Raw genomic sequence first — 22088 nt, forward strand, 5'->3', positions numbered from 1 at the left:
GAGATGTGTGCAAACCTGGTGGCCAACTACAAGAAACGTCTGACCTCTGTGATTGCCAACAAGGGTTTTGCCACCAAGTACTAAGTCATGTTTTGCAGAGGGGTCAAATACTTATTTCCCTCATTAAAATGCAAATCAATTCATAACATTTTTGACATGCGTTTTTCTGGATTTTTTTGTTGATATTCTGTCTCTCACTGTTCAAATAAACCTACCATTAAAATTATAGACTGATCATTTCTTTGTCAGTGGGCAAACGTACAAAATCAGCAGGGGATCAAATACTTTTTTCCCTCACTGTACTAGATCACTGTGGGCTGCTAACTTGGCCCTTATCTTAAATATTTCACTTCTGTGTTTGGAGACATTGGATCAGCATTCTTGTCACATCTCCCATTAGTACCTTTTATGTAGGGAAGCTAATGATCCATCATTTATGATATTCCTGGGAGTGTGTAAACTTGTATTCTTTTATTAGCATAGCATTTTTGTATGTTCTATATAGTTATTTTCTTGAAAATGTATCAATTTACCAATCTGGCCACATTTGGGCAACTCCTGTGGGACACCTGGGTGACTTCATACTTAATGTCATGTAGCTCACTCATTCTTGAAGTTATCAGTCTGAAACTTTGCACATATACTGCCCTCTTGTGGACACCATCTAAAATTACCTCTAGCATCCTATCTGAATGTGTGGCTTTTCTTGTTCATGTCAAAGATGATGCAACAAAAATTTAAATAGAAAACATATGTTTTCTTGTTTGTTTTATCTTTTACCAGATCTGTTGTGTTATGATCTCCTACATTAATTTCCTACATTAATTAGTTTACTTTCAAATTATATCAAGAACATGAATATCCTTGCTTCCAGTCCTTAGCTACAGGCAGTTAGATTTGGGTATGTCATTTTCAACGGAAACTGAAAAGAAGGGCCTGATCCTTAAGGAAAAGCAGCCAACAAGTGCTCAGCATATGTGGAAACAAGGCAAAGGGTGGCTACTTTGAAAAATCTAAAATCTAAAGTCTATTTGGATTCGTTTAACACTTTTTTGGTTACTACATGATTCCAAATGTGTTATTTCATCATGTTGATGTCTAAACTATTATTCTACAATGTAGAAAATAGTAAAAATAAAGAAAAACCCTTGAATGAGTAGGTGTTCTAAAAGTTTTGACCGGTAGTGTATAGATCTCTATGTTTAGCTCACATAATATAATTCAAAAAGTATGCATTAACATGTCTAATAGAATAAATGTGTCAAAAACAAATGTAGACATAAGAAAATGTCTACAAAATTGCTGTGCGGTGGTTTCAATAGAGCGCCCCCTGTCAGTCATGCAAGATTTATACACATCATTGGTTCAAACCACTCTAGCTAATTTTTGCCATGAAACTTCCCAGGGAAGTCTGGTTCGAGGCTAGAGGGGGACATGAGCAGAACTCCGGAAGGGGAAAATGGAGTCCCTGGAGAAAGCAAGTACAAGATAGGTGTCAGGGATGGGGCGGCAGTATTATCATAAGGAGACGTGTACTTGGAAAACGGAGAAGGAATGGAGGGAAAAAGAGAGGGAGAAGAGGTCTAAGAGAGTGAGGGAAGAAGAGGGTGAGCTTGAGTCGGATAAAAATGGTGGGAAAAAAGGGAGATGGTTGTCAAAGAAGAATGGTAGAAAGTGTAAGCGGAGGGAGCTGAAGACAGGAGGAGAATGAAGTTGAAGTATCGGAGGTGGTAGGTGCGGTAAAGTTATCGGAGACCGAGGTATGCACCGAGGATCACGATGAAGAAGACGCTGTGACAGTAGTAGTGAAGTTTATTGAAAAAGTGGACTCTTGCCTTTTGGCTGATCCATTTGTGGTTTCACAGTGGGTGAAAAAAGAGTTGCATCATGTGGAATCGGTGAGGGTAACTAGAAGTGGTCTAGTGATAATTGTTTGTGTTTCTGTTGGGCAGAGGAAGAATGTGCTCGAAGTAAAACGAATGGGAGCAAGAAAAGTGAATTGTTTCGTTCTCAAGAAAAGGGCACCAATGAAAGGAGTGATAACTAAGGTAGCAGTAGATATACATTTTGACCAGCTGAGGGCAAAGTTTCCCAGTGTATGTGATGCTCGTCGTTTGAAGCGACGCAGACAGGGTGGGGAAACAGAAGAGTCATCGTCTGTTCTTTTGAGTTTTGAAGTTGAGTCTGCCTGACAAAGTGAAGTTAGGATATATAAGTTATCCTGTATGAGCGTATGTGCCGAATACATTAAGATGTTACAGGTGTCAAGCTTATGGGCATGTGGCAGCAGTGTGTATGGGGGAGGGGTCTAAGGTGTGAGAAATGTGCAGAAGGGCATGAGACAAAGGAATGTGTAGTACTGGAGAAAGTAGTGGAATGTGTTAATTGTAGGGGTGCCCATGGAGCTGGGGATCAGAAATGTCCCGTGCGAGAGAGGCAGGTTGAGTTTTCCAGGGTTAGAGTAGAGCAGAAGTTGTCATATGCTGAGGCAGTGAAGAAAGTAGAGGAAGATGGGTTAAGGGGGCGTTGTGGTGAGAGTAGTAGATATATACCAGTATAGAGGGATAGGCCAAAAAAGTGAAATAAGTTTCAGTAAGATTGGATTTTTAGCATTTATAACAATGGTTATTAATTGTACTGCAGGGATGGATCGGAAGTCTCAGAAAATTGAGGTTGTGGTGGCAACTGCAGAGAGGAATTTGGATGTACAAGACTTGACAGCAGAAGAGTTATAGGATGTGTTAAGTGGTGATGTCCCATCCTTTCAGGGTGATGGCATGAGGTAGAAATAAATACATTTAATTAGTGGAGTAGGGGGGTGTTCATTTTATTTTATATAATTTTGAAATTAGTGAGTACTGTATAGTGGTAGATGGCAGGGTATTTATTTAGTACATTTTCCGTTTTCAAGTAAAGTATAAGGGAGTTGTACTCCAGTCTAGTAGGTGGCGGTAATGCCAGAAATTAGATGCCAACAGCCGTTAAACCTCATAGAAGAAGAAGATGGTTCGAGGCTACTACTAACGCTACCACCAAGCTAGACATGTGACAACTTGATTGTAGCATATAGGTAGCTAGCTAGATATATTGTAACTAGCTAGCTAAGTGTTCAAGTTAGCAACTATTAGCATTATCTAACTGTTAGCTGGTAGTTATTAACGTTAACTATAAACGTTACAACAACGTGAAAACACTAGTTAACACAGCCAGTCATAAACCCCGCCTATTTCTACAATGTACATTAGCTAGCTAAAACTGATTTTACATCGGTTTTATCAAAAACTTCCATCACCATGGTTAGTCGGTTAGTCAGCTAACCGTATGCCTAATATAACCTTAAATTAAGACCAAAAAGCACTGTTTTCAATCATTTGTACGATATTTTGACATTGTGGCTGTGTTATCTAGTGGAAACCAGTATCGTTGGTTAGACTGTTAGGTAACATTAGCGGTAGGCTAGTTAGCTAGAAGTTTGCTAGGCTAACTACTGCAGCTGGCTAAAATGTTTTTCATTTATTTTACCTTTATTTAACTAGGCAAGTCAGTTAAAAACAAATTCTTATTTACAATGACAGCCTAGAACCAGTGGGTTAACTGCCTTGTTCAGGGGCAGAATGACAGATTTGTACCTTGTCAGCTTGGATCTAACAACCTTTCGGTTGCTGGCCCGACAATCTAACCACAGGTTACCTGCCGCCAACAATCAGTGGTCACATTTGCTTAGCAAATGATAACGTTATGACTCATGCTAGCAATCAATAAAGACTGTGTTGAGAGGATTTACCAAAATAAAAAACGGATAAAGCTAGCTATCAAACAAAGTTCTAACCAGTAAATCAAACGTACTGGTGACTACCTAACCCATTTTGTCTGTAAAAGCTAACTTTAGCTAACGTTAAATCTCGTTAACGTTAGCTTACTGAAGCAGTTAGCTATACAATGACGCTCCTCTTTGGATTCATTGTTGGCCGAGTTTTATCCAAAAGTTAATGTAAACAAAATCCTAATAAATATTGCTAGATTGGTGATCGACTGATTACAATAATAGTGAGAGACATTTCTCGCAGATAGTTACAACAAGGAAGCAACTGTAATCCTTTGTTTTGACAGTTTTAAATAAATGCTGCTGAGCAACGAACAGGACATATCACGAGACTATATAACCGGCATGTTCACAAAGGTTAGAGATGCTGCTGGCTGCGCAATCTGCAGTCTAAAAACCACATCAAGCAAGCACCCAAACATTTAGGAAATTAAATATTTGTATTAATTGATATATGTGTATATAACATTTTTTTTTTTTTTTTATCAACCCTTATTTTACAAGGTAAGTTGACTGACAACACATTCTCATTTACAGCAACAACCTGGAGAATAGTTACAGGGGAGAGGGGGGATGAATGAGCCATTTGGAAGCTGGGGATGATTAGGTGGCCATGATGGTACGAGGGCCAGATTGGGAATTTAGCCAGGACACCAGGGTTAACACCCCTACTCTCATAATAAATGCTATGGGATCTTTAGTGACCACCCATTTAACATCCCATCTGAAAGACAGCACCCTACACAGGGCAATGTCCCCAGTCACTGTCCTGGGATATCTTTTTTTGACCAGAGGAAAAAATGCCTCCTACTGGCCCTCCATCACCACTTCTAGAAGCATCTGGTCTCCCATCCAGGGACTGACCAGGACCAACCCTGATTAGCTTCAGAGTCAAGCCAGCAGTGGGATGCAGGGTGGTATGCTGCTTGCTATATCAAGTTCTATTTTCATATAGGCACCAGGCTACTCACTATGATTAGAGACTATGCAGCCAGTGTATAGCCTACATTGACAACCACTGAGGAGCTAAACTCAGCAACCAATCACCTCCCATCTGAGGCATAAAGATACTGGGATGCGTTCAGTTCACTTGAACATTTGCTATGTTGCGGAATGGTTTATACGTTTTCCCAAAACCTACGCTCTTGAACAGACTTTCCTATACAAAAAAAGATTGCAGTCAGAGTGCAGTATAACTACAGTACAGTCGTGGCCAAAAGTTTTGAGAGTGACACAAATATACATTTTCACAAACCTGCCTCAGTTTGTATGATGGCAATTTGCATATACTCCAGAATGTTATGAAGAGTGATCAGATGAATTGCAATTAATTGCAAAGTCCCTCTTTGCCATGCAAATGAACTGAATCCCCCAAAAACAGTTCCACTGCATTTCAGCCCTGCCACAAAAGGATCAGCTGACATGTCAGTGATTCTCTCGTTAACACAGGTGTGAGTGTTGACGAGGACAAGGCTGGAGATCACTCTGTCATGCTGATTGAGTTCGAATAACAGACTGGAAGCTTCAAAAGGAAGATGGTGCTTGGAATTATTGTTCTTCCTCTGTCAAGCATGGTTACCTGCAAGGAAACACGTGCCGGCATCATTGCTTTGCACAAAAAGGGCTTCACAGGCAAGGATATTGCTGCCAGTAAGATTGCACCTAAATCAACCATTTATCGGATCATCAAGAACTTCAAGGAGAGCGGTTCAATTGTTATGAAGAAGGCTTCAGGGCGCCCAAGAAAGTCCAGCAAGCGCCAGGACCGTCTCCGAAAGTTGATTCAGCTGCGGGATCGGGGCACCACCAGTAGAGAGGAATGGCAGCAGGTAGGTGTGAGTGCATCTGCACGCACAGTGAGGCGAAGACTTTTGAAGGATGGCCTGGTGTCAAGAAGGGCAGCAAAGAAGCCACTTCTCTCCAGGAAAAACATCAGGGACAGACTGATATTCTGCAAAAGGTACAGGGATTGGACTGATGAGGACTGGGGTAAAGTCATTTTCTCTGATGAATCCCCTTTCCGATTGTTTGGAGCATCCGGAAAAAAGCTTGTCCGGAGAAGACAAGGTGAGCGCTACCATCAGTCCTGTGTCATGCCAACAGTAAAGCATCTTGAGACCATTCATGTGTGGGGTTGCTTCTCAGCCAAGGGAGTGGGCTCACTCACAATTTTGTCTAAGAACACGGCCATGAATAAAGAATGGTACTCCGAGAGCAACTTCTCCCAACCATCCAGGAACAGTTTGGTGACGAACAATGCCTTTTTCAGCATGATGGAGCACCTTGCCATAAGGTAAAAGTGATAACTAAGTGGCTCGGGGAACAAAACATTGATATTTTGGGTCCATGGCCAAGAAACTCCCCAGACCTTAATCCCATTGAGAACTTGTGGTCAATCCTCAAGAGGCGGGTGGACAAACAAAAACCCACAAATTCTGACAAACTCCAAGCATTGATTATGCAAGAATGGGCTGCCATCAGTCAGGATGTGGCCCAGAAGATAATTGACAGCATGCCAGGGCAGATTGCAGAGTTCTTGAAAAAGAAGGGTCAACACTGCAAATATTGACTCTTTGCATCAACTTCATGTAATTGTCAATAAAAGCCTTTGACACTTATGAAATGCTTGTAATTATACTTCAGTATTCCATAGTAACATCTGACAAAAATATCTAAAGACACTGAAGCAGCAGACTTTGTGAAAATTAATATTTGGTCATTCTCAAAACTTTTGTACATGACTGTACAATGCAGCATAACTGCAGTTCAAGTGCAGTCTAACTGCAGTATGTTGCAAATACTGCGTCCAAAATAATAACTCCGGTCGGGGGTGTGGCTTGAAGCAATGAGTGACGTAGTTAAAGGGCAGCGGTGCATTCTGAACCCACAACCCAACACCTGCTCGTTTTTCAACTGGTCGGTCAGTACAGCACCGTTTCTGAACGTAGCCCTGGTCTGAGGTGAAAATTATACAATAAGCTTCCAACTTCGGAAACATTAGAATTGATACATTAATTAGCAATATAAACATGCAGCCATATCAATTAAAAACCTCCCAAAAAATGTACTCAGAGCAGAGGATTCACTCAATTGTTTATTGCAAAACATATATCAATTTTGGCACTTCTGGAGTTAGTTGATTTAAAAAATATAAGTGGTTACATTCTACAGTTAAAGTGCATACATTTTTCCTCAGTTATAGCTCAACTGTAACGATCCCTATTCCCAATTACTGCATATCTTGCAGTAATTTGACTTTTTACTAGTAATTGCTACATACAAACACAGAACCCCACATATAAAAAAATAGCATGGCACTTTAATTAAGAACACGAAAATATAGATATACATTTTCTTTATAGACAGCACATATCATCAAATTAATAATCAAGTTAAATCAACAATTGTATAACACTTTATCAAATAATAAAAACAATGTGTTGGTCCTAAACAGTTTTTGCCATTAATTTGATGTGGTTAGGATAAAGAAATAGCTTGAACTACCTAATAAAAAATAAACGTGCTTTAAGCTAAAACCATGGAAGCTTAGCCTCCTCACAACTGTATTTCTCCAATAAATGTTCTAAATCACATGCCCTATAAATAAATACGAGTTTTTTAAATATAAAATAAAAACTATAAAAATATAGAAATGTCAAACGTGGTGACCTACAGTCCGCAACGCTGGACGCTCAAACTGCAGCAATCCAATTTCAATGAGCGTTGAGGAGTTTCTCCAACATGTATTTAACTTCGTTTGGCGTTAACTCCTCCAAATCCGGAAGATCCTCGGGAAGAAGGCTTCTGGTTCTCACTTTCTCCACTCTCTCTGCATTTCGGAGCGAGGCTGTATGGATGTCCCTCAGTTTCATCTGAAGCCAATCTTGCCTCAACTGCACGTGCTTGTGTTCTCCAAGGTTGTGCATTAGTTGTACTTCACTAACAGATCTCTTTCTGTAGGAAACAATACATAGTAAGTTAGATGTGTCTGATTTAAAACAAGACTTTATAATTTACAACAAGGCTATAGGCCTACTTGTATCCTGTCATATCCAATCATGTTACAATACAATATAATATAGCCCATAATATAAAGGTATTCCATTAGGTTATTTCCAAACACTGCATATAGAGTTCAAACCTACCTCAATGGTCGTCCTTCTGATAGCGTTGAATAGTATAAAATGCAGAGTGATACGAGTACCACTTTTATGTCCAAACCTCTGATGGGAAACATTTTGATAACCTGTCAAAGAAAAATAAACAAAGGTTTAGATCATAAACTCATATCTGGAATACATTTCTGTGTTTCATAAACCACAATTTTTCATTCCAAATAAAGTAAAATAAGACTTAATTTCTATGTTTGATAAGCAACCATTTGTACTACAAATAAAGTTCAATAGGCTATACAATTGTACTTAGAAAAGACATGGCATGTCATGCAGACAAAATAATGACAAAGTTGCTGAAGTTCAACTTGCCTCTTGTGTGACAGGCTTCTCTGGAAAGTTGTGATGTGGCGTGCAGGGGTTTAAACCCGAATTGTAGATCAGCCTATCTGTTATGATTAGGGTACGTCTCCCAAAGTTCCTTTTATAGCCCTCTGCCCATTGATGAGCCGCCTTCATTATTGGTGTTGATGTCACTTGCCTTGACAGGGATAGGCATTCGCATGAAAACACCTCCGCAACTCCGAGCTTTCAGCACTTTTGCCCGGGGATAACTAATTGCCCTGCTCCTGATACTGCGCTATTTTCAATAGCAAATATTTATAATCGACTACTAGGATCAGCCTTTCAGTGAATGTTTACATTACTGACATATTGCAACTTTGGGGTGGAAGCCTTTTATACAGTACCTTTTTATATTAAATTGGTTTGGTAGACTTTGTCAAATTGTGTATAGTAATAGCGTATAAAGTATATATTTATATTGTAAATATATTGTATATTTATTGTAGGCCTATAGGATTTTTCCAGTCCTTATGAGTCTAAATAGATGGATGATTTGGGGGCATTTCGTGTTTTTTTCTATCAAGATTCAAATGAGAAATTAGCAATAGGCCTTTAGACACATTTATGACCACAGCTTAGGCTTTAGGGTATTATCAAGTTTCCCTGGGATACCAACAACCATCCACTCACAATGACGTCACAGTAACGTCCAGTGGGCTCAACCGTAATAAGTAAAGTGTGCCGGGAAAATACCGATTCACTTGTTTGATCATCCACATAGTGTAGGCCTAATGTTTCGTCAAGTTTAAAACGTGCAGTTGCTGTCTGTAAGCAGAACAAATTCACTGTGGAACATCGGGTAATTCATGACTAACTCAGAGATGTAGTTGCACTGTTATGGATTCAAATATTGCTCAGATGAAAAAATAAACCATAATGCCTAATAAATTGATTAGCCTAATGTTATATATTAATTTCCTATCTTGTAATGCAAGTTCACTCAAATGTAGGCTCACACACCTCATTGGTTCAAAAGCATTGCCTTGTATGTCACATTTTCTGTAAGCCATGATAAAATAATAGGGTACTAGAAATGCATAAAAGTGATTGAAAAATAACCTTCAAAGGCTAGTCTATCATATGAATTACAAACCCACAGAAACATTTTAAGAAGAACCCCCACACCCACCCTCTCTATCCCGTAATTGATGTGCACTGTCAACTCCCTAACTAGTATCAACTATAGGCCCCCTCCTTCCAGATATATGGACATAAGAAACCCCATTGGTCTTCATCTATCCAACTGATATGCCACACATCAGCTCTATTGACACATGCTATGCCATATAATAGCCATAAGTCATTATAGCCATAAGACAAATCTCTTTCTTCCTGATGCCCGGAGTCGAGATCTCCTGCTGTGGCCACAGGTGTGTAGGATGATCCATGGGAAGTGAGCCACCCCGTCCTACTTTTATGGGCGCAGGGCGCGCAATGACACATTAGGTAACCGTGCGGGAATCTTTCTAAATGTGGAAGAGGAATGGCTATGTCATGACACAGAGAATACATCCCAGAGAGGAACCAAACAGGTCCGACCTATAGATCTTCCCTCATGGACTGGTTAGGGTTTCTGTCAGGGCTGCAGGCATGCATGCCTCCAAAAAGAACATGACGACAGAGAGTAGGCAGTCCATGATGTTATGTGAGGACATAGGCAACTTTCAGGTGCTTCTGGGCAAAGAACATAAGATTTGCTATTCACTATGGTGGAGAAACAATGCAACTTTGGGTATTGGAAAGTTCTGGAATATGTTTGAAGATGCACCTTGATGCACTTTTGTTCATGCATAGTAGCACATGTTTCAAGCAATTTCAAAGCACTCTTCCTATTAAGAAAATGTAAATCATTTTATTAGCTTGGCATATCCAATTTAGTGAGTGACTTATTGTTTGGATGAAGTAACTATCACCAAATCAATGTCCTGAACTGCTTATATTGATAATGATGCTCCGAGACTGAAACTGAATTTGCACATTGCACCTGTTTTTGATTTACTATCATCCTGTAAAACAAACTTCACAGGTGGTGGGCAATTAAAGTTGTTTACATACCAGTTTAACAGGATTTATGGCCAAGCTGACCTGCATGTTAAAGATGTTTGCCCTTTTACTGGTTTCGTGTGATACTATTATGGACCACAGTGGGCATGTCCTGTTTAGATGACACCCACCAAACAAAATGACATTTGAACTTAGCATGAGATCCTAAACCATGTAGTTCTCATTACCTCATGCCGGCTCAATGTAAGCCATGTCACCGGTGGTAGTCCAATGTGACAGTATTGGGGTGGATGGGAATTCTCGCGGGATTAAAGAGAAGGTATTGCTAACGACATCTACCCTTACAACAATGACAATCAGGTGCACAAAAATCTAGCAGACCCTTACTTATTCATAATTCAGTCAATACAGTGAACAATATCAATAAGTAGCATAACTGTACTCTTCTTGGGTTTCTTTTTGGTTATATAGACTATAAAAAAAGCTGGAGCAAGACTTAATGCATAACATAGCAGAAATACTCTTCATAATTCATCAAAATAGTACATTATGAATTAGTTTAAAATGCACTACATTATTTAGATAGTTTACATTTTAAAGGATCTATAGCTGTATGTTTTGAAATTTCTCCATCATATGAGTCCAACCCAATCATACAGTACTTAGCCGTATGTAACTAATGACAAAAGTCTGATTAATTTGGGATTGCAATACCTACAGTACCAGTCAAAAGTTTGGACACACCTAGTCATTCAAGGGTTTTTCTTTATTGTTACTATTTCTGCATTGTAGAATACCACAGTATTCTGCAGTGATACGCCATCCCATCTGGTTTGCGCTTAGTGGGACTATAATTTGTTTTCAACAGGACAATGACCCAACACACATCCAGGCTGTGTAAGGGCTATTTGACCAAGAAGGAGAGTGATGGAGTGCTGCATCAGATGACCTGGCCTCTACAATCACTTGACCTCAACCCAATTGAGATTGTTTGGGCTGAGTTGGACTGCAGAGTGAAGGAAAAGCAGCCAACAAGTGCTCAGCATATGTGGGAACTCCTTTAAGATGGTTGGAAAAGCATTCCAGGTGAAGTTGGTTGAGAAAATGCCAAGAGTGTGCAAAGCTGTCATCAAGGCAAATATATTTTGTGTTATTTCATAGTTTTGATGTCTTCACTATTATTCTAGAATGTAGAAAATAGTAAAAATAAAGAAAAACCCTTGAATGAGTAGGTGTGTCCAAACTTTTGACTGATACTGTAAATCAAATACGGGTTTATGAATCACACAATAATATGTATTGCCACATATCGTGGGGATGTTCCTACGTGTGACTAGGTGGTAGAAAGTCACAGTGTAGGCTAGAGTATTGTCAGAGTTCTAATTTGGGCTACCATATAGGTGGCTAGTGTCCCATTGCAGAAATGGGCAAGCAGGATATGAGGCAAAAGTTTCAGAATATCTGCTCCACTGAACTTGCAAAATATCTTCTGGTTCTTTTTTTAAACAAAAATGTAGAGCAAACTCAAGAACCTTAAATGTCTGTTGAATTTTGTTGTATTATAATATAAACTGTATTTTAAATATATGGCTTAATAAAACATCATTAGATTTATGATTATAAACAAAATAAGTGTAATGGAAGTATGTGTTATTGCACCTGATTTTCTCTCCAACTCCGTCACAGGCGCACCAAGTTGTCACCAGAAAGAGGAAATTCCTGAAAAACAACCAAAAGCAGTTACTCCCTAGTAACTATAGGAGAATGTATACATGGAACGCATTTGTATGACTCAAAAAGCGAAATGGTAATTCATGTATTGTATGTTTATTAGTATAGCCTACCTTCAGGATTTGCAGTGCAAGGCAAAAGTATAACAAGTAGAACCTTTCGACGTAAGCAGTCACTTATATCTGACACTACAGACACCAAATTACTTTTGCTCTACTTAAGGCTGCACTTTTCCCCCAGAAGTGTCCCATTGACTTTCTATCCTCCTGGGGCAAAGCACCATGATGGGCTGGACTCTAACTCATGGCAAGCCAGCTTTGACTTTGGTTGATGGTCTGCATTTCCTCACCATCTCGGATCCAGTGCTCTCTAGTCGGCACACGCTTTGAATCATGTAAAGCAGCCCCATGGGTATTTTGTTGTGTACAGAAGCATGTCGATTACCTTACAGATTGAAGTATGCTTGAGGTATCTCATCTGTGGCATTAGCTTCTGGTGGGGGGAAAGGTGTCATATCACACAGACATGTAAATGATGGCTTATGATGTACATATACATCTGGATTTTCACTGTAAGGAGAAATCTCAGGCACGTGTGTTCTCATCAATGCTCTTTTGAACAGACCTTTTCCACCAGCTATGTTGATGCAACTTGATTACAATAATAAAGCAAGATGAGATAACAAGTGTCCAAGTTATTTCAGAGCCACCAAACTAATCTTGTATGCCTGACTCATCGACACTGTGTCGGTTGGAAGTGACCAATAAACCAATCATACTAGAAAGAAAAACGTTAATATCCAAGACCTTATCTGCGAAAGCCATCCAAAATGAAAACAGCAGCATGCTGTGTAGATATCTGAATGACGGCAGAGACTTGCTGTGTTTCAGTAGGATTCACGTGTGACTGAGAAGGAAAAACGTTATTCTAAGCACAACATTAGACATTTCCACTTCCTTTGACTCAGACTGGGGTTTGGGTTCAACAACTGAGTGGAAGCCGGAATTTGTTCATTTAGAACGTCAGTGCATAATGCTGAAGAGATCGTCTGGGCTGATCCGGACATCCAGGAGGGAATGATGGCATTACGGTATGATATACACTATTGTGAACTGGAACTATCGAGAACGTCACAGCCTCTGTGATGCCATTTATCAATGGCTTCATCCCGATTAATCACAACTGTGAAGCTGTTCGCCACCATCTTTATTCTCACATGTCTAAATGATTGATACTTGAAGGACAACAGAAGCGTGTGCCTTTTGAAAGGCTATCCCAGGGAACCATGTGCGGTTCATGGTTCCGTTGGCATCCAGTCACCAGCTGAGGACTTTCATGTAAAATGTTACAAAGAGATAAGGTAGTGGCCGCATCATTACAAGCACCTCCTCAGCAGTCAGTACCTTCACACCTGATATAAGCTCCAAAAAGTTCACGATGGGCTTCCTTTGTACCCACAGGGTTACCATGTCAACACAACAGTCTCCCCAGATGTGTTCGCAGAACAAGCCAAGGCAGTCTAGATCAAAACTAAAAACATGAGCACATGAATCGCATAATAGAAAGTTACTATTTTAATTAATTAGACTCAATGAATGATCTCAAACATTTCTTGTGTGTTTCATCAATCTTGTCTTTCCACAGTGTGAGCCTGTTGCAGTGCGGGTTCGATTTATTTTTACCCAGAGACACATGAAGCATCAGGAAGGCTTACTGTATACCATGGATAATTATGTATGTAATGTCCCATACCTTAGTGATCATCGGAAAGTCGACTGACCCATAGACCCAGACAGCGTGGGTGGATGGAACAACTGAAATGATGGAAGGCATCTGACAATAATGCACCCCTGACCTTCCCTGTAATTCAGGGATCTAGGTAAAGCTGTAGCTTCCGCTGCATATTTCGATGCCACCTCGGAAATGGCTCATGACCACCACAATAAATTGACTGGTTACTACTACAAGTACTAAGACAGTAAGACAAACAGTATACTCACATTATCATGTGCTATAGCATTAACAAGCTAGCAGATTAGCACTTTCTTTTAATAGTAGGGGCTCGCTTGTTTGGAGTCACCGATATATTTAATGATGTATTTCCATATCCGCAACATCTGCTGAGGTAGTGAAAGGTCTGTAGCTATGTGCTGTGTATTTTAACACTTAAGGGGTGATGTTTGCTTCCAAAGATAAGCAAACCCATGGTTTTGACACATTCTTCCTTATACCTCCACAGATAAAGCGAATCCCTTGGGTGTGTAGAACATTTACAGGCAGAAGTAATGTAGCGCTTGGACAAATGGAGTGCAAAACAGAGTGCAAAACAGATGAGAGTCTCGTTCTGGAAGTCATCCATACATTAGTCATCCAATCATATGTGCAGTGTCTAAATACTGCATGCTCAATACATCCGGTTCGCCAGAGCTGCAGCCACTGTAAATGTGAATAACAAAGTTGTAATGGCCTCAATGTCAGAAAATGAATGCTGTTGACTAAAATAATACATGTAATTCAGCAGACACTTTTATCCAAACAGGACCTCATAGTGTCAGCCACCCACGCCAGCGTAAAGCTGGAGCCTTCACTGCCTATTACCTAATCTACACACTCCAATAAACACTTCAACAACTACATTAGTTTCAGATATAAATACTTTCCTTCCATGTTATATTGCGGGGATGTTCCTACGTGTGACCATTGTGACCAGCTGGTAGAAAGTCACAGCGTAGGCTAAAGTATTGTCAGTGTTCTAATTTGGTTTACCATATAGGTGGCTAGTGTCCTATCACAGAAATGGGAAAGCAGGATATTAGGCAAAAGTTTAAGAATTTCTGCTCCACTGAACTTGCAAAAGATCTCTTGGATCTTCTTTTAAACAAAAATGTGGCACAAACTCAAGAACCTTAAATGTCTGCTGAACTTTGTATTATAATAGAACATGTATTTAAAATGTATGGTTTAATAAAACATTAGTAGATTTATGATGCTAAACAAAATATTGTAATTCAAGTATATGTTATTGCACCTGACCCCCCCACACACACACCAAGTTGTCACCGGAAAGGGGACATTGCTGAAAAACAACCAAAAGCAGTAATCAATGACTAAGCTTTGCAGCCGTACACTAGGCTATTACTGTATCAACCTTATTGTACAAAGGGCACAGTCTATTTTCACAGACAACATTCTCAGTCAGCCCTGATCAAGGCCTCAGATGATAGTTGAGAGAAACTTTTTCCCACAATAAAAAGAGAAAGGAGTCCCCCCATTATTATGAGCATGGCATTCCCCTCTCAGCCTGTGAAAACATTAAGCACAGTAGGACCTGAAGGTCGCTGATGCTATGCTATGAGACATGATGGGAGCTAGACTGCAAAAACTGGTTGAATCAATGTTGTTTCCACGTCATTTCAACAACAATAAATCAATGTGATGATGTTGAATCAACGTGGGAAAATGATTGGATTTTTTAAAACCTAAATCCAATGACATGGTGAAATGTTTTGTTGATTTCACTTTGAATTCAAGTTAGTTGACAAATGTACATAAAATCTACCTTGAAATGATGTCTGTGCCCAATGTGTGGTGACTCATTAAGGACTGAATGGGTGTAAAAAGGTTACTTCTGTACTCACCACCCTGAAGAACGCTGTGAAGGAAAACTGGAAAGTCTGTTGATTGCCTATACAGTAAACACTGACCATGTAAATATTTTGGTGATTTAGGATTTTGATATTCTATTCACTTATTCTGAAATTGGAATTGAGATCTATATTAATCTTTGGACAAATAATATTATCTTTACCTTCATACCATGTCATCATCTTGCAAGGTCCAATTGAGATTGCTGATGGTAGTCCTAACAGTCCCAAACACATTTATAGACAGACCCCCTTAAAATTAAACAGTTTGACACTTTACATTAGGCTATATTATTTTTGCATCTTAATATTCTCATTTAGGTTAATTACCTGGTAGACAAACATTATTTGTAGATGCAGGTGAGTGGTGGCAAGATTCGCATACAGTAGGTGTGTCACGAGATCAGCCAGTAGTCTTGTCAAATGAAAGGGCATGCGCGTTAGAAAGATGCCCGCTCTCTGAAGTTGAAGAGGTGGGTGGCGGGAGTCTGTCATGTGTCAGGGCCGGAGAATGACTTGAGAAGGTAATTCATCGCTATATGATTAATATAGTTTCTCAAAACTTTATTTGGTACCAATTTAGATTTATTTATTTATTTCAGTGTTCCGCATCTGACATAATTCCAGACTATTTGGTGTATGCTAACCTTTTTTTGTTGCGGTCGGTAGGCTAACGACCAAGGCCTGTAGTTAGCTCAATTTAATGTCGTTGTCATTTATATTTCTTACTTTGTATTGGAAGACCACAGCCTGCAATCGCCGATATTTTCTAAAGTTTGCCTAGTCAGGCTACTGTAACAAGTTCCATCATTAATACAAAATGTTACATGTCGAGATGATTGATGTGCAATGTATCAAGATGTACCGTATGAGGCTCTATGTGTTTAATACAGGTGTTGGGTTACATGGTTTCAAGAGAGGATACAAGTAACGTTAACAGTTCCCCAACATTGGAGGAACAGAAGGCGTCTTGAATAACTGGTAAGACAACCAATTACAGTATGCTATAGTCAGAGAGAATTCTCATTTGATAAACAGCCTTAAAGCATTTTTTTTAAATCCATTGTGATGGGCAGCCCCTAGACTGCATCCATGTAAATTATTTCATATTTCTATTTTGATGTCAAGAGGCCCGATGATGAATAATTATATATAATAATTTCCACACATTCTCTTTTCTATATTGAGATGGCTGAAAGAGCGGAGACGGAGTACACAGAATCTGACACATTTTGGGATTCACCCAGGAGAGGAAAAATAAAAAATAAATCAAAGAAAGACAAATGTCTAAAAAAGGACAAAACCCACAGGACAGAGTTGAAAGAGGCTGGTATTGAAGAGAAAAAGAAAACCAAAAAGTCCAAAGGTAATAGGAAGAAGAAAAAGAAGGGAAAAGTAGCCCTGGGATTACAAGATAGCTATTTTCTTTTTGAGGGAAACAGTGCACCAAACTCTCCAATAAAGCCAATTAAGTCTAGGGGAAAGTCCACTGTAAAATTTGCTGTAAAACATTACATTCAGAAACAGGAACCTGTGCCGGTGGTTAGTGACTCAGTGAAGGTACCCAAGAAGAAGACCCAGAGAAAAAAGAAAGTTGCATTTGATTTATTCCCTGATTACATACAAGCAAAACAGCCAGAAGTAGTCAAGTGTTGCACCTCAACAACCAAAGGCACTTTTCCCTGGGAAAGCCCCAAGAGTGACAATGAGAGCAACTTTTCTGGGACTTATCAGTGGGGAGAGGGGCAAGAAAATGGGACAGAGTATGGAAAGGGACAAACCAACTCTCAAAGTACTGCTGAAGATGCCAACAGTGAGGACCTGTTCATAACTCAGAAGAAATTCAGAGTACTAACATCTTCAGATCACTCCAGCAGTGGAGGCACTGGTGAAGCCAACACCATAAAATTGGCCAGGCATACCAAGTCACTCATAGAGCCAAAAGAGGAGCCACTGCTCTGGAAGTCAACATCTGAGACAGCCACTCAAACAGAGAACTTCTTTACCTCAGAGATCTCCACATTCCTCAGGTTTCACCAGTCGTGTGGAGCTGCCGAGTGCTCAGAGCAACCTACTGACCTGAGTCTCCCTAACAGGATGAGGGCAGAGATGGGCATACATCCCCCATCATCTCAAAGAAAGGCTAATGAAGAGGAAACCAGCCCCCCACTTGGCCAGAAGTCAGACACAACGTCAAGTGAGGAGAATGACCCATTCTGGCGGTGCAAGAGTCAAGTTAAGGCAGTTCAGATGAGACTGAATGAATCTTTCTTCTTTAAGATGAAGGGCGATGGACAGTCCCCAAGACCACAATCTCCCTTGATGAAACTTACACAGGCCCGTGGTGGGAAGAAAACAAAAAAGTAACAAGTGAAGTTCAAACCTGAACTTCCCCTCAAGAACTAAAGGTTGAAAAAAAGAGTCAAAAACAATACAATTTTATTAGTGATAGTCATTCACAAGGATACATTTGCTTTGTGGTGTTCTTTGTCCCAGGTTTCCAAAATAGGTTCATTTTATAGGTTTATATGTTTTCCAAGTTGAATTAAAAACACATTCAATAAAAAAATGTATTAATGCACATTTTATGGAAGAAATTGCAAGTCACTCATCAAATGAAGTTCCTTAATTTGTCATTTTCTTCTTACATAATCATTTAGTGGATCATTAGCTGTGGTAGCAATAGCAGCTTCATGTGCAACGCCATCACCACAGTACACATCACTAATTGATAACCTTTATTATTAGTGACATTCAACTGAAACACTATTCATGTAAAGCGTACACTAATTGTGTCTGAATAGCTTGATTCCAATCCACTTCCATAGATGGAAAAACACATAGACTGGGATGGTGACTGGTAACAGAAGACTGTAGAAACACACACTGCTAGTGCTTGTACATCCCTGAGGGAAATTATCATCCACAGTCGCAGAATAGAAAAGTCCAAATAGGGAGACTATAGGAACCAGTACTGTGAGGGTAGAGAGAGATAACATCTTGACTTCTAGCTAACAACTAATTTAAACACTGTTCAGGGTCAAGATCTTCTTGAGTCTTTACTGTTTGTGTTTTATGCCTGCTGTGCTGGTTTCACTGGTGTTTCAGGTTATTTTTTAATCAATCTTGCATATTGGGAATCATGTTGGGAATCCCATCAAATATTGGGTATGCGATGCCAAGCTCCTCGTTGATGAGTTCATTGGTATTTACCTCGTACCTGCGTGATAAGACGAGAGTACAACAATTAGGCTAGCTAGCTAACTGTTAGCTGATGCTACCTAAACAGCTGAGACAAAAAGTGGTGTTTCTGTCTCAGCTATGCCATAGCAAAACAAGATCGTCGTTGGATTAGGTAAAATAGTATAAATCGGGTAATGTATAATAACATGACTCACCTCAATTGCTTTTTGGATAGTGGACAAACAACAAATTTGAGCAAGGAAGTGTCGAAGTCCTTCACAACTGTCAAATGCCTTCCAGATACAGGCAGAGGTCCTACGCCCCGTAAAACAATCACATATTTGACAAACCTTTGAATACTCCGAGTTTCATTAACTCATCTTCTTGAATTCTGAAACATGACCGAAGTAGCCAGCAGATGTGCCTTTTAAGGTGTTGTTGTATCCGCAATGAACAACAGCTCAAGCTAAACTGGAAGAACACACGAAATTGTACTGGTGCATCACAAATGTAGTCCCCAGTATCTGATTAACTAGTTCCGTCCTCTAGAAATTCAACTGCACATTTCAGATTTTCAACAGCAAATAGTGAAAATATTAAAAAGCACTTAAAAAATCAGAGCCGGTGTTAAATTGTCAGCTATATAAATATTACAGACGACTGATACAGGCTAATATAAAAAATGAGTGTGCAGATTTGACAAGTATTATACATGCCTGACCACGAGATGGTAGCACAAACTCACACAGGTATTTTACTCAAATATAATGCCCGTGTTCGAGAGGATCAAAACCGTAATGTGTCATTGGTAAATCGCCTGCACTGTCGGCGGCAATGTCGAACAAGCCCAAAGTGTGTGGTTATTTACATCAGCGTTGCCATGTCCTCAGTTTTCCGAAAATTGGTCTACTTAGAAAACGATGTCGCGGGTGAAAATGTATTGTAACGACCCTGGGTTTATAACCGCGGAAATCGACTCTGCCACATGAGCATGCTTTTGCGGCACAGTCGATAGCGAGCTGGACTTCGGACCAGAAGGTCGAAGGTTCGAGGCCTGCTCCCTGCTGTTTCATTACAGTGTTATTGGTCGCGGATAACGGGTTTTTGTCCTACTTTTAAATTGCACCGCGGCCGCCATGGCATTTCTCTTTCAATTTTTTTATTTTTGTACTGTTACCTGCTGCTGACTATCAGAAAGTGAGTCGTCTTGAATAACTGAATAGCTGTTGCTGAGTGAAAAGGTAAGTAGTGGGAGGGGGAGTACTGAGCGGAAGGGTGTGTGTGTGTGTGTGTGTGTGTGTGTACAGCTGAGTGATAGAGAGCAGAGCAGTGATGCTGGTTGCTATTTTTTAAGCCTTGTGGCCGGGTTTTGAGTGGTAATTTTGCTAGATTTTTTTTCCAGGCAACCCTGATTTACATTTTAGTCATTAGCAGACGCTCTTATCCAGAGTGACTTACAGTTAGTGCATTTATCCCATGATATATCCTTACACATGATATGGAAATGAGTCAAGTAGAGATTATGTTTTATGCATATAAAGTCATTACAGCCTTTATTGTTCAAATGCAGCTTTAATGAAAGTCACATAGGCCTACAGAAAAAGTAAAGGCCAAATATTACATTGAGATGGTTAAAAAAACTTGGAAGAAGAAAGTGATGTATTATTGTAGAGTTGCGGATATTGCTCTGAGAGTTTTTAGTGAAGGCATCCAAGTGTTTTAGGTTCTGTGAGCGCACTGCTAACATAATAGAATGCCTCCGGGCTCTAAACTGCAGCAGTGTAATTAGATTGAAGCCTGTGAGTATCCAGTTCACCGTTACCATCATTACAGACCCTGAGGACAAGCTTCTGCTTCAAGCAAGAACACATAACGTGATGAGGCTGAGGCTCCTCTCTGATTACATTCCATAAAGAAATATCAAACTTTGCTACCCAGTGGAGTCTGATAACCTATTTCTGATTCATACCGTAGACTACAGTTCACTGTGTGCAGATACTGAATAAAATAATCCATCTCTCAGAATGATTTGATATCTATCACAAACTTCAAGGTAAAGTCTCTTTAAAAGCATGTTCACAAAAAAACAACAGATACTGCAATTGTTTTTTCCAATAAAGTTCACTTTGCCTCTCACTTCTATCTTTCTAACTGACATTCTTTCATCCATCCAGGCACGTTTCTCCTGCCCAGGCTTTGTTGATGCCTGCCAGCTCTTACAACGCCTGGATAGGTGTTTTACGTATCAGCTAACCACATCATATGCTATAGCAATCTGTCAATGACACAGTCAATGATGTGACATGCAACCATAGGTTGATGGATGGGACATCTGGGCAGAGAAACGCAACCACTGTCTCTTCATGTGACCCTTAAAGCTCATGAGTGACATGATTCATTCAGCTGTACTGAGAAGTACATGCCTCAAAGGGTAGAGGAGGAAATTATAAATATACAGTACCAGTCAAAAGTTTGGACACACCCAGCTTCACGAGGAGTGCTTTTCCAACAGTCTTGATGTAGTTCCCACATATGCTAAGCACTTGTTGGCTGCATCTCAATTGGGTGATTGTTGGGTGATTGTAGAGGCCAGGTCATCAGATGCAGCTCTCCATCACTCTCCTTCTTGGTCAAATAGCCCTTATACAGCCTGGAGCCTTTCTATTAACAGGTGTGCCTTGTTAAAAGTCAATTTGAGAAAATCGAGCAAGGGTTGCCTTCCAGAGAGACATCAGAGATTGTAATATTCTCTGTTTCACAGAAACATGTCTCTCTTGGGATATGTTGTCGTAATCGGTTCAGCCACCGGGCTTCTCCATGCATCGCGCCGACAGAGCTAAACACTTCTCTGGGAAGAGGAAGGGCGGGGGTGTATGCTTCATGATTATCGACTCATGGTGTAATCATAACAACATACAGGAACTCAAGTCCTTCTGCTCACTCAACCTAGAATTCCTTATAATCAAATGCTGGCCATTTTACCTACCAAGAGAATTCTCGTCAGTTATAGTCACAGCTGTGTACATTCCCCCTCAAGCAGACTCCAAGACGGCCATCAAGGAACATCATTGGACTATATGCAAAGTGGAAACCATATATCCTGAGGCTGCATTTATTGTAGCTGGGGATTTTAACAAAGCAAATTTCCTACCGTGTTATAGACAGAAACTCGTCACAGGATGTACC

The 22088-nt window shown here is 39.9% G+C and overlaps 2 protein-coding genes across 2 annotated transcripts; one reads left to right on the forward strand and one right to left on the reverse strand.

Moving 5' to 3' along the window:
• The first annotated feature begins 16161 nt into the window (after positions 1 to 16161).
• LOC139584437 (uncharacterized) lies at positions 16162 to 18409 on the forward strand. Its single transcript, XM_071416276.1, has 3 exons — positions 16162 to 16243; positions 16613 to 16700; positions 16908 to 18409. Exon 3 carries the CDS (start codon positions 16908 to 16910, stop codon positions 18084 to 18086), a length of 1179 nt encoding a protein of 392 aa, XP_071272377.1. The 5' UTR covers positions 16162 to 16243; positions 16613 to 16700; the 3' UTR covers positions 18087 to 18409.
• LOC139584438 (phosphatidylinositol N-acetylglucosaminyltransferase subunit Y) lies at positions 18142 to 18870 on the reverse strand. The gene has a single exon (XM_071416277.1). The coding sequence runs from the start codon at positions 18716 to 18718 to the stop codon at positions 18506 to 18508; it is 213 nt and encodes a 70-aa protein (XP_071272378.1). The 5' UTR covers positions 18719 to 18870; the 3' UTR covers positions 18142 to 18505.
• Positions 18871 to 22088: the final 3218 nt, after the last annotated feature.

The sequence above is a fragment of the Salvelinus alpinus genome, chromosome 9 (assembly GCF_045679555.1).
Source record: "Salvelinus alpinus chromosome 9, SLU_Salpinus.1, whole genome shotgun sequence".
Lineage (NCBI taxonomy): Eukaryota > Metazoa > Chordata > Actinopteri > Salmoniformes > Salmonidae > Salvelinus > Salvelinus alpinus.